The sequence below is a fragment of the Meleagris gallopavo genome, chromosome 5 (assembly GCF_905368555.1).
Source record: "Meleagris gallopavo chromosome 5, MGAL_WU_HG_1.1, whole genome shotgun sequence".
NCBI lineage: Eukaryota > Metazoa > Chordata > Aves > Galliformes > Phasianidae > Meleagris > Meleagris gallopavo.
In genome coordinates, this window is record NC_139408.1 from 8,692,163 (window position 1) to 8,704,934 (window position 12,772).

The 12,772-nt window shown below is 36.7% G+C and overlaps 1 protein-coding gene across 5 annotated transcripts in view; it reads left to right on the top strand.

Annotated features, from left to right (window-relative positions):
* SBF2 (SET binding factor 2) overlaps positions 1-12,772 on the top strand; it is a 240,596-nt gene that overhangs the window by 220,523 nt on the left and 7,301 nt on the right. For all 5 annotated transcript variants that reach the window (XM_085224144.1, XM_085224147.1, XM_085224148.1 and 2 more), the window contains 4 exons: positions 316-442; positions 1,768-1,895; positions 5,771-6,004; positions 10,947-11,051. In XM_085224144.1, coding sequence (XP_085080270.1) covers positions 316-442; positions 1,768-1,895; positions 5,771-6,004; positions 10,947-11,051 — 594 coding nt within the window. The remainder of the gene's footprint in view (positions 1-315; positions 443-1,767; positions 1,896-5,770; positions 6,005-10,946; positions 11,052-12,772) is intronic.

Below are 12,772 nucleotides of genomic sequence, written 5' to 3' on the forward strand. Positions count from 1 at the left end.
CTGGGAGTAGTGTCTTTGCATATGAGTTTGCATGGTGTCTTATGAGTTAATGTAAAATGATATCCAGTTTGATGACTTTGAAGAATGCAGCATTTTGTACAGAGTAGAACATTTGAGTATAAAAGTACACTCTATGAAAAAAAAAAATTGCATCATAGACAATGTGTGAATTTAAATGAATGAAGTATTTTAGACAAATTGTAGAAGGATTTGTGTGCAGTTTCTTATGAATGTATTTGTTGTCAGATTTGACAAGATAATTATTTTCTTGTCTTATTGCCTCAAAATCCTTTTTTTTCCTCTGTTTATTTTTAGATTCATAACCAGTATCCAACAGAGTTTGAGTTCAATCAGTACTATCTGAAGTTCCTAGCTTTTCATCACATATCAAATCGATTTAAAACATTTCTTCTGGATTCAGACTATGAAAGACTAGAACATGGTATGTGTAATGTTTTTTTATCGCATATTTTTTCTGGTTTTGTCCCCATTTTTCTGTCCAGTATTTGGTCTACAATATTTGACTTGTTTGAGGTGATCTAGTAATTGCATGGTAATACTCTAGTCAATTTCAGTTCAGGAATACGAGCTGAAATGTAGGTGACAAACATGCTGAATTTTCTGAATATGCCTGAGATATGCCACTGCTGGGACTTAAGAGGAAGTGAAAAAAATGAGTGTCGTGTCTCAGGTTTTGTTTTGCCTTCTTGGTTTGTTTTCTTTGTCTTTGTCATTGTCTTTGTCTTTTTTTCTTTTATTCTTTTTTTAAGCAATTTATTGACTTACTTCAGTTTCCCCTATTAAGTATTTGTTTCAACAGAAGCAAAGTTCTTAAGAAACCTTCGGAGGGCACATGACATTTCAGGAAAGGGAAGCTTTTCCATCTACTATCTCTCACTCTTTTCTCTTGAACTCTCTTTATTGTTTCTCTTTTCTTACCATTTTTTTACTCCCTACATCTGTCATGTGCAAAAGCTCATTTGCTCCCTACCAAGACCTTATCTACCCTCACAGCTCACATAAGGCTTTACTACCACAGCCGAGGCTGTTCCTGGAGCTTGTTCATCAAACAAAATACTTACATGTTCTAAGTTTCACTGCTTCATCGGCTGTTTCTCATGGCATATGGTCAATTTTAATGCTTTTCTTTAAAACTGTACTAACTGTGGAACATATTGAACTTCAGAAGCCATTTTATTTCAACAAGAAAAAAATATTTTTATTATTTACCTTGCTTTGAACATAAGATTGGAGTCAATTTCTTTCTGTCCTTCCAACCTGTATTTTTATGTGGTTCTAAAGCGTCTCATTTTTTTTTTTAAACAACATTTGTTTATTTAGTGTGTCTACATTTTCAAATGCCATCTAATCCAATATAAGGTTCCTATTTCCAGTGGATTGAAGGGCTGGTAACTTCTCATATTAGGGGACAAAATCAGCTAACACGGCTCAATGATCTGTTGAGCCAGTATAGCTGGAGACAGAAAAGGATGTTCATAAATATACTTAAGTATTTCAATAAATTTCAGAATAGAATTATAAATATAATGCTATTGATTTTTTTTATATATATAAAAATCTCATTCTCTCAACTTGTGGCAGAGTGGCAGTTGCAAAGCACAGTTTCAACAAACTGTCTTTTGCAGCAGTCTCACTTCATAGTAGATTTTACTGTAAATTCTCTTTGTGAAATTCCTTTTCACTGTGCTTTAATGTTTGTTACGTTTTATCATAAAGCTATCATTTGCTGCTATTTATTTTCTCTAGGGACACTTTTTGAAGATAAAGGAGATAAACACACCAAAAAAGGAATTTGTATTTGGGATTGTATTGAAAAGATGCACAAGAGGAGCCCTATTTTCTTCAATTACCTCTATGCTCCCACTGAAATAGAGGTATGTATGTTTTGTTGTTGTGGGGTGGGTTTTTTGTTCATTTTTTTAAGAAAAACAAAACCCTCAAACAAACAAAGATCAGGTTATTTGCTATTTTGAGTGATTTTCTGAGTACATTTTGCTATCTTAATTTGCCTAGCTGGATAAAGCATTTTGTGGACAAAATTGACCCCCCTTGATTGATTGCTGTAAAGTCTTAAGGCTTATATTTTCAGTCATCTTAGTTATGAAAATTTCACATAAAGGGATGAATTCTGGAAATGTATATATGCATGCCACTGAGGAAAACAAGGTTACTTGTTTAATTTCTGTAGTTATATGACTTACTATAAAAATGGTATTAAAATCTGCATAATTATTTAAAAATATTTGTTTATATACCATAATTCACAGTTATGGGGACATGAGCTTGAAGTACATTCCAGCCACAATGGAATGTCTAATACGATAGACATCAAGACTTAGGAACTGAAAGAAAAGAGCTATGTTCATACTGTTATTCTGGGGCTAAGACTGGTTTAAGGTAGTTCAGCTTCCCCCCCCGTCCCACTGATGTGCTTCTGTCTCCTGCTTTGCCAATGAGCTTCACCTGACAAATAATTTATCTGCATGCCTGTCCACTGCTGATGACCAGATAATATGATCCAATGTGCCGGAAGCCTTGTTGCCACTAATGCTTTTGTTAGTGTTTCTTAGCTTTCCTTTTCCTCAAAAATTTTTTTACCACATAGTATTTTAGAATACATAGCACCTAGAGCTCAAATCAGTTATATAAACTCACCTTGTTTAAAGTTGTTTTTTTTTTTTTTTTTTTTTTTTTTTTTATTCCTTTTAATATGATTTCGATAGTCAACAGCACAGGCCCTATGACCCCCCATGCATACATACTCCTGTGCTTCATTAAATCAGTATGGGAGAGAGGATGGAGAAAACAAGAGAGCGATATTGAATAGAATCATAGAATCATAGAATCACAAGGTTGGAAAAGACCTATAAGATCATCTGGTACAACCGTCTTCTCATTACCACTGCTACCACAAGCTACTAGACCATATCTCGCAGCTCCTCGTCCAGACGACTCTTGAACACATCCAGGGATGGTGACTCAACGACCTCTTTGGGCAGGCCATTCCAGTGCCTGACCACACTCTGAGAGAAAAAGATTTTCCTCGTGTCTAACCTAAACCTCCTCTGATACAACTTGCGGCCATTTCCCCGGGTCCTGTCCATTGCCTGGGAGAAGAGGCCAAACCCTTCTTCACCCCAACCTCCCTTCAGGAAGTTGTAGAGTGCAATGAGGTCTCCCCTGAGCCTCCTCTTCTCCAGGCTGAACAATCCCAGCTCCTTCAGTTGCTCCTCATAAGACTTGTGCTCCAGACCCCTCACCAGTTTCGTTGCCCTTCTCTGGACGTGCTCCAGGGCCTCAACATCTTTAGTGAGTATGTAGTGAGGGGCCCAAAACTGAACACAATACTCAAGGTGTGGCCTCACCAGTGCTGAGTACAGGAGGATTCTAATGCAGGCCAGGATGCCGTTGGCCCTATTGGCCACTTGGGCACACTGTCGGCTCATGTTCAGCCGAGCATCAACCAGCACCCCCAGGTCTCTTTCTTCTTCACAATCATCTAGCCACTCATCCCCAAGCCTATAACGCTGCTTGGAGTTATTGCGGCCAAAGTGCAGGACCTGACACTTGGCCTTGTTGAACCTCATCCCATTCATCTCAGCCCAGCAATCCAGCTTATCTAGATCCCTCTGCAGGGCCTCCCTACCCTCAGGCAGATCCACAATACCTCCCAACTTGGTGTCATCTGCAGACTTACTAAGGGTGCACTCAATCCCCTCATCTAGGTCGTCAGTAAAGATATTAAACAAGATGGGCCCCAGTACTGACCCCTGGAGGACACCACTCATAACAGCTCACCAGCTGGACTTAATTCCATTAACCACTACCCATTGGGCATGGCCCTCTAGCCAGTTCCTTATCCAAAGAAGTGTGTATCTGTCCAGACCACGGGCAGCCAGTTTCCCCAGCAGAAGCCTGTGAGAGACCGTGTCAAAGGCTTTGCTGAAGTCTAGGTATATTACACCAACAGCCCTTCCCTCATTTACCAGACTGGTCACCCAGTCATAGAAGGAGATGAGGTTGGTCAAGCACGACCTGCCCTTCAGGAACCCATGCTGGCTGGGCCTGATCCCCTGGACACCACACACGTGCCATGCGATCTCACCCAAGATGATTTGCTCCATGACTTTCCCCGGTATCGAGGTCAGGCTAACAGGCCTATAGTTTCCCAGATCCTCCTTACGGTCCTTCTTGAAGATGGGAGTCATGTCGGCAAGCCTCCAATCCTCTGGAACCTCTCCAGTTAACCAGGAGCACTGATAGATGGCCGAGAGAGGCTCGGCAATCACCCACGCCAGCTCCGTCAGCACCCGAGGGTGTAGCCCATCTGGTCCCATGGATTTGTGACAGTCCAGATGGAGGAGAAGCTCTCTGACTGTCTCACCTGAATCGCCGGGGGTATATTCTGAGTAGGGTCCCAGACTTCCAGATCAGGGCATAAAATGCCCAGCGGATGACTGGTCTGGCTAATAAAGGCAGTTGTAAAGAAGTCATTGAGGACCTCAGCCTTCTCCTTGTCCTCAGTGGCCACATTCCCTGCTGCGTTAAGTATAGGATGAGAAATATCCTTGGTTCTTCTTTTGCTATTGATATATTTATAAAAGGATTTTTTATTGTATTTTACTTCAGTAGCCAATCTGAGTTCAAGTAGGGCTTTTGCCTTCCTAACTGCCTCCCTGCATACCTTAGCTACTCCCTTGAATCCCCTGAAGTAGCCTGCCCCTTCTTCCAGAGGACATAGACTCTCTTTTTCTCCCTGAATCTCAGCAATAGTCCCCAGCTCATCCACACTGGTCGTCTTCCCCTATGGCTCGCCTTATGGTACACAGGGACGGCCTGTTCTTGTGCCTTTAAGATTTCCATCTTGAATAGATAGGAAGTTCTTCACTTGCCTATTTCAGAGGAACATACTTTCTCTATAGAACCATCACTGTGATGAATTTGTAAGTTGATGGCCATCTTATTCACTTTATGTTCTATTGATTTTACTGTAAGCTGTAGCCTGACAAGTAAGCAATTAAGATTTGCTTTCAGTGTTTTGGTAGTATCTTTTTTCTAGTTTTTATTACAAACTGTTTTTCCTCATGTGAAATCATGTTGCAGTAGCAGAGTTTAATGATTGTGTCTGAACATCACTCTTAAGACTTTAAAATTGCCCACTGATCTGGGGAAATAATTCCCTTTAAATAAAATATACTGATAGTGTTATCTTATATTTTAAAGGAAAAAAAAAAAAAAAGAAGTGTGTCTTTAATACAAAGTCATGTGTTCTAAATTACTGTGAAAGCTTTAATAGTCTCTGGCTCATTTGCTCATGTTATTATGGTTATTCCAAGTGTTTGTCCACCTAAGTTATGCAGCCCTTTTCCTTTCCCTGATAATAGAAGGTCTTGGATTTTCTGCTGAGGAGAATTTAAGGGTGATTGCTATCAAGTACCTTTTCTATCTTTAACAGGGGTCACAAAGATTGTGAGGGTTGCAACTGTATATTGAATTAGAGTTCTTGGGAAACAATTTGTTTAGTAGAAAGATAATTCTGAACAGTATATTCCCAAAGCTAGTATTAGTTTGACTTTTTGATCTGACCCATATGCCAGAATCCTGCTGTGAAAATTATCAAACTGCAGTATTATCCAACACAAGAAACTGTTAAATTTAGAATAATCTATAAAATATAAGTATTGCATTTTTCGGACCGAAACACAGACACTTCCTTTCTGTTATTATAATAAAACTTTCTTTCTAATAGGCCCTGAAACCAAATGTAAGTATGTCCAGCCTCAAAAAGTGGGATTACTATGTAGAAGAGATTTTGGCTACAGGTCCTTCCTATGACTGGAATATGGTGGCTGCAAAATGCAGTGCTTTAGAGGAAGCTGACCAAACAGATGGTTCAGTCTCTCAGAGAAAGAGGAAAATAGTGTGGCCATGTTATGATGATGTTAAAAATATACAACCTGATGCCATCAGCAGCCTTTTAAATGTAAGTACATACGTTAAACAGAAAAAATAAGTTATTTTAGTTATCGCATATCATGTTTACCCTTTATTTATGTTATTTCCCAATTTTTATTTTTTGTTATTGCCCTGTATGTTATTGCCCTATGGATATAATATAAAATTATTATTAAAGCCAGTCAGAGTAGTTATTTAGTATGACCAACAGATTGCCTTCTGTAAGAAATGCAGTAACTGTTCTTTTAATTGATGCAAAAGTTGAATCTGTTTTTCTGCCCTTTTTCTACTCAGTTTAAAGATCCAAATTCCTGAAAGTTCAGGAAACAGAATCCAACAGTTGTTGGTTTCAGTGAAAGGTAGATTTTATCTATACATATATATATATATACACATATCCCTGAGCGTCTTGGCCCAAATTTATCAACCAAACTTTCCGTAGTTGCTTCTAGTATATTTATTTTTAGTAGGACCTAACTCAAATTCTGAAATGCTTCAGAACATTTCAGTACGTTATGTGGATGCTTGATTTGGGCAATGATTTTTTTCCTGTGGGCTCAAGTAGGCTCCTCAGGTTTTGTTGTTTCATAATTAGAAAATGAATAAGGATCCCATTTAGCATGGTAATAGTTGTATTTTCTTAGATGTTTGTTGTTTGATTGTAATTGGCTTTCACTCCTAACGTTTACATTATCTCCTGGATTAATAGCTTGGGAAGAAATGATGTGGTCATTCTTCATTTCCAAGAGCTATTGTTTCAAGTTATGTGCATATTCAGCTGCATATACCAAATATTTGTGGACTTTTAACTTTCATTAGAATTGAGATTGTGAAGCCTAGTGAAGCAGTTCTTGGAAAGTTGGGATATGCTTTGGAATCCCAAAATCACTGAAATTAAATAGCTCTTAACAAAGTCTTAGGGTGGGAAGATTCTGAATGTATATGAATAATTCAGAATAGACTTGCTTGCATCAGAGAGCTAGCTTAATTCAGGAACGCAACTGCTATCTCCTTTAGTCCATTTCATACAAACACTATTGATGAAAAAGAGGAAAAATGTCCTATTTTCAAAAATAAAATTCAGCAACGAAACTCTTCTTGATACTGAAAGCCAGGACTGCTCAAAGCTTATAACTTCACAAATTCAATGAAAGAGAGCTTATCCGTTCCTCAACAGGGGTCATAGCAAGAATTCTTTCACAAAAAAAAACCCAAGCCAAAACAAAAACAGAGCTTTTGTAACTATAGGCAGAACTACATTAGAAATATAGCAACAGTGTTCCTCTGCATTTCTTCATGGAATAAATGCCAAGCTTATCCTAGCCACAACTGTGAGAAACAGCCATATAACAGGGAAATTAGCCATATTATATTCCAAAGATATGTGGGTCAGATTTTATAGAGTTTAAATGTTATTTGTGAATTAGATTATAGTAATAAAAGATAGCAGTGGAGAGGAACATTTGGAGAACTTCGAAGAGGTTGTATAAAGGTTACAAAAATATTCTTCTAAGTTTAAAAAGCAAAGTGAACTTTCTTTTAAAACAAGTTGTTAATTTAGGGCTATTGCTGATGAGGGAGAAAGACCTCTCTTTAATCATAAATCCATTGAGAATGTGTTGGTATCCAAAAAATGTTTGAACTGAGAACATATTCCAGTAATGATAAACTGTTAGGGAAGGTTGATTTTTCTCTTTGTTTATAATGATAATACCAAATATGTTCATTCTAAAGGTATTTTTTTAATAGAAAATTAGATAATACTCTTCAGGATGTGAATCTGGAACAGAGAAGTTACAGAATGTCTTAGTTCACAATAGTCCTTGTTACAATGCAGTGCTTTTCTATGAGGAGCAAAAGGTGTGATTTTTTAGTGGTAAATGTTTTAATGTGCTTTGTGTACTTGACACCTTTAAGGAGATGTGTGTGATAGCTCTTTATTTTCCATAAGCCTTCATGCTTACAAGTTTTAGGAAGTTAAGCAATCTACTACACATTTCATTCATTTAATCCTAATTGAATGATAATAATGTGTACTTCAAAATACAAATTTTTGTGTAAAGCTTCCAAAATTCACTTCTATCACACCAGCCAAAAAATATGAGCTGGTTTGTTCAAACCTTAAGTTCTGGAAAAAGAACTTGTAGATATAAATGTTCAAAAGTAGATCCAGATAAAGGTATTTTCAATTAAGACCATTCTCTGATGGTCTTTCTACATCATAGAAATCAGAAACAAATATATATACTGATAGTAAGAGTAATTACCCACCCATTTGTTAAGTAAAATGAAAAAGGATCGTGAAACAGGAGACTACTGCTTTTGTTGTTTTTTTTTCTTTCAGAGAGTAGTTGCAAATAGTTTAGAAAAAAAAAAAAGGCAGATTTCTCCACAAAACTCAAACCAACTCATTTGGTAAGAGATTCCAAATGCATTTTTGAAAACACTTCCTTTCTTTGCTTTTAAAATTCATTAAGATTATACCACAGTGTGACACATCCAAGAGTACAGCATGTCTTCAGTAGAGAATAAAATTCACCCTTAAATGTTTCTGGTAAAGACTAGGTCTTCCAACGACCCTTTGATTTGAGTTGTGATTCACTGTAAATGAACTAACTGGTCTGAGTGATGAAGTGCACCTTGGCAGGAGCAAGCCCAAACATCGGTATATGCACCAATATTCTGCAGAAAGGTACTGCAAATCCTGCAATTCATCAGCATCAGCTGCGTTCCTTAAGGGCAGTGCTCCCGTGCCACAGAGAAGGCTGGTGGTATCATGGGCTCTTTCTGGTGGTGCCCAGTAACAGGACAAGAGGTGTTCCATCTGAACATGAAGGAACAGTTCTTTACTGCAAGTGTGTTTGAACACTGGCACAAGTTGCTCTCTTGGAGCCACCTAGGCATGGTCTGGGGCCACTGCCTCTAGGCAGCCCAACTTAAGGATGACAGAGGGCACTTTCAACTTCATCAATTTTGTGATTCTGTGCAGTTTTCTTTCAAGTGCAGCTATTCGTAGCACAATGCACACATGCAAGGAAAAAAATCTGATGTTCTCTGTAGAATTTAAAACTGAAGGAGCAAGAGTAAATCTTACTGATTTATTGTCATGTAAGTTTTTTTTACAAAGACTTTATTAAGAGATTTTATTCCTAACTTTTCAAGTTATATATAGCAGGTTGTTGAAAGTTTTTCATTTAAAATTCTGGAAGCACCACTTATTGTGGAGCCAAAAAAAAAAGAAGGAATGTGACCCAGTTGCTAAGTAACAAGCTTCAGTTAATTCCAGATTCTGCAGAGAAGGACTTGTACTCAAAAGTCAAGACTGTAGCAGAAGGAGAATGCTGAAATTAAAACCTGAACAACCTTTAGCATTAAAGAGTTTGTATTGCTTTTACAGTAGTTTGGGAAGTCTTTTACATGAAATGTCTGTGGTAAATATATTCAGTTCTATGTATCAGGAACACTTTACAGAAAGAATGTTGAAAGAGGAACAACTGGTCTAAAGAAGCCTTTGGTCTGGCTTGTTTGCCGTTCCTTGTTTTTGTGCCTACCAATGAGGATAATCCAAACAAAGCTATTCTTGTTTTATTTCTTGGCAGGAAAAGAGCCCTGTAATAGTCAATATATATGTATCTTTTCAGCTAGTTTGATTCTTTGTGTTAAGTCATGTCTCTTCTATTTAGTTATACTTTTCAACTTTCTAATTTACCTTCAGCAAGGAAGAATCTGTAGATATATTTTGTTTTTGTTAGACTCTGTCATATAGGCTTCTTTATTTTCAATTCAGTGTTCCAAATTTAGTTGAGCAGTTAATTGTTTCCTTACCAAATGTTTCCTTACCTTAAAAATACAGTCTTTTTCTCTAAGTTTCAATCAGCAATGATTTCCTGTTATTCTAATATACCCCTAGAATATGATGAAAGGTACACTAGTTATGTGGTATAGTGGAAATAATGTCAGAGTCTAATTGTCTCTTCTTTGAAAATAATGTCTTTGGGTTTATTTATCTTTTATATAGCATGGAAATTCTTTATCCTAAGGCAATTTTTGTTCTGTCATCAGTCCTTAACTGGATTTTCAAAATTAAGTTTCAAATGTGATTTCATTAAGAATCAGATTTTCATGACAATATAGGTGCTGAAAGTAAAAATGTAAAAAGGAAGGATAAAAATGGACCAAATATCACAGTAATGGCAAATGCATTGATGAATGTTATATCTAAGCTGTTCCATAAGTAAACATAAACTAATTAAATTGTGTCTTTTTACTTAACTTTGCACACACTGTCTTATTAACAGGAAATAACCCCAACTGGAGGTTATCAACATAGGTCATATTCCCAAGTTCCATGAGAACATGTTGTTACAGTTTGGCATCCAAATTGAATAAATCTTCCATTTCCTTCTTTTATTACAGCTTTGTATTATATTCTATAAATCATGGTAAATCTTAATATTGGCAATGTAGTTTTTTGTAAATATTTTTATAGAATATATTCTATCCTTATCTCTATCGTGTTTCTATTATGGCAGTTGGTGATAACTGTTGTGTGATCAAGAGAACTGGTGAAGAACTGAAAGAATAATGGCCCCTTCAGCCTGTGATATGCAAGAGGAATGATATGACTGATGCTGTATTTGGTTGCCATTGATTTCTCAGTTTAGTTGATAGCAGTTTATAGCTGGTTTGGCTTGTACTTTACTGGGCAACATGGCCTAAAAGTTTTCTGTGTAAAAATATTGACTAGAAAATCATAGAATTGTAGAATGGCCTGGGTTGAAAAGGACACACCTCCCTGCTGCATGCAGGGTTGCCAACCACCAGAGCAGGCTGCCCAGAGCCACATCCAGCCTGGCCTCCAGGGATGGGGCATCCACAACCTCCTTGGGCAATGATTGTATTAAAGTGATTGTATTAAAGGAATTAATCAGTTTAAAATGTTTATCCTTAACCCTTGTTATTTGTTTCAGGAAATTGAAAGATTGGAAAGCAAATTAAATCAGAGCCCAGAAAGATGGCAGCTTTTGTGGGAAAGGGTCAAAATGAATCTAAAGGATGACACTAGACAAGACAATGTAAGTATCAAAGGAATTCTTCCAGCACAGGCTTTATAGGCTACCTGGGACACTGTCAAAATCACTGTGTTTCTTGGAGTAAAATACTGCTTTTGAAAAACTGAACATGTTGTTCTAACCTTGGATACCAGCTCTGTATCTCTACACATAGAAAAACATGTTTTTACTTATACCATTTACTTAATTAGTTCTCAGCAGTAGATTAAGGCATGTGGACAAAATGAGCACAAGCATTTTACTAGTACACAATTGTATGACTCAATATTATTAAAATATTCATTGTGTCAAAGTCTTCAAGTACAAAAAAAAAATCAGTTCCTGGAGGTAGCCAAAAGGAAATGACAGAGGTTCAAAGATAAGTAAAGATATTTCCATGTCTACATGGAATTTTGGAATTGTAGATTCTGGTAAAGGCAAAAAATTGTTCGTGCTATGTTTCTAGTTCTTGACTCCTGTAAAATGAGTAGCTGACATTGCAGATATTTTCTAATTCAAAAGCAGCCTTTTTTTCTTTTCTTTCTTTCTTTCTCTCTGTGTGCACTAGGAAGTTTGTTAGATAATGGCTTTGGGGAGCTTTCTTTATCAACTTGGCATAAAACTGTGCCATAACTCTTCAGCTTCACAAACTTGTTCAAGTTTGCCAGCCTTCATGAGGTTGTTAGTCTTCAGAACTACTCTGTTATTTGTCCTTTACTTTCGATAAAGCAATAAGCTTTATGTCTATCGTAGTCATTCAAGTTCACCTCATACCTAGACAAACCCAGAATGGAAGGTTTTTGATATGACCAAAGCAGAGGATTACGTCTTTATTGAATAATTGGAATCAGAAAAGAAAATGCAAGTATAAATGTACCTGACATCAGTCTCTTGTTCTCAGATAAATGTAGTAGCTAAGAGTCAGCCCCAAAGAATTCTCTAGGATGCTGTCCTGCAGATTAAGACCAAATTCAGGATACCTATTGCTCCAGGTTACTGAGAATCTACTAAAATGACTTAAATCTATAAAGTAGCTCTTGGAAACTTCACTGTTTTTTTTTTCTTTTCAACTAATGAATTTATGGAAATGTATTGTATCCAAATGTCTGACTAGTTCTAGATGATTCTGAGAAAGCAAGGGAAACAGTATTCAAGTTTGTGTCACTGGAATAAAGAAGGCTTTTCTTAAATAATGTCTTCTCACACTTTGTGAATGTGTCCTCCTGCATAGGAAATGCAGTGAAATGCCATCTCTATGACTCTTCAGAGGCAGCTCTGATTTGTATTATGAAGATTTTTTTTGTCCCATAGTAATTCACAATTTACACATTGTACCAAATATTATTTGTGTAGTATTGAAATCATCTCAAAATGCATGACAAATAACTCAATTTCTACAGTGAACAGAAGTGATATAGGAATAATATTACTGAGAAAGAGCAAGCTGGTATGTATTTCTTCCATGTGTTTGTTATGTTAAAGGTTTGCCTTGTTGCAGTGAAGAGTGATTTTCTGTTCTATGTGTTGCTACATATGTTTTTATTTTGCAAATAATAAACTGTAGATCAAGTCAAAACAATATGCTGAATACTTAATATTATGAAGGTGATTACACATCTTACTTCCCCACAGAAAGTCCAAATTCCAAAGAACTGCTGATGTTCAAATTGCTGCAAATGCATTTTAGCAAATAAATTGCTGCAAATATTTTAGCAAATCCTTGCCAGGTATCGACAAATCTTAGC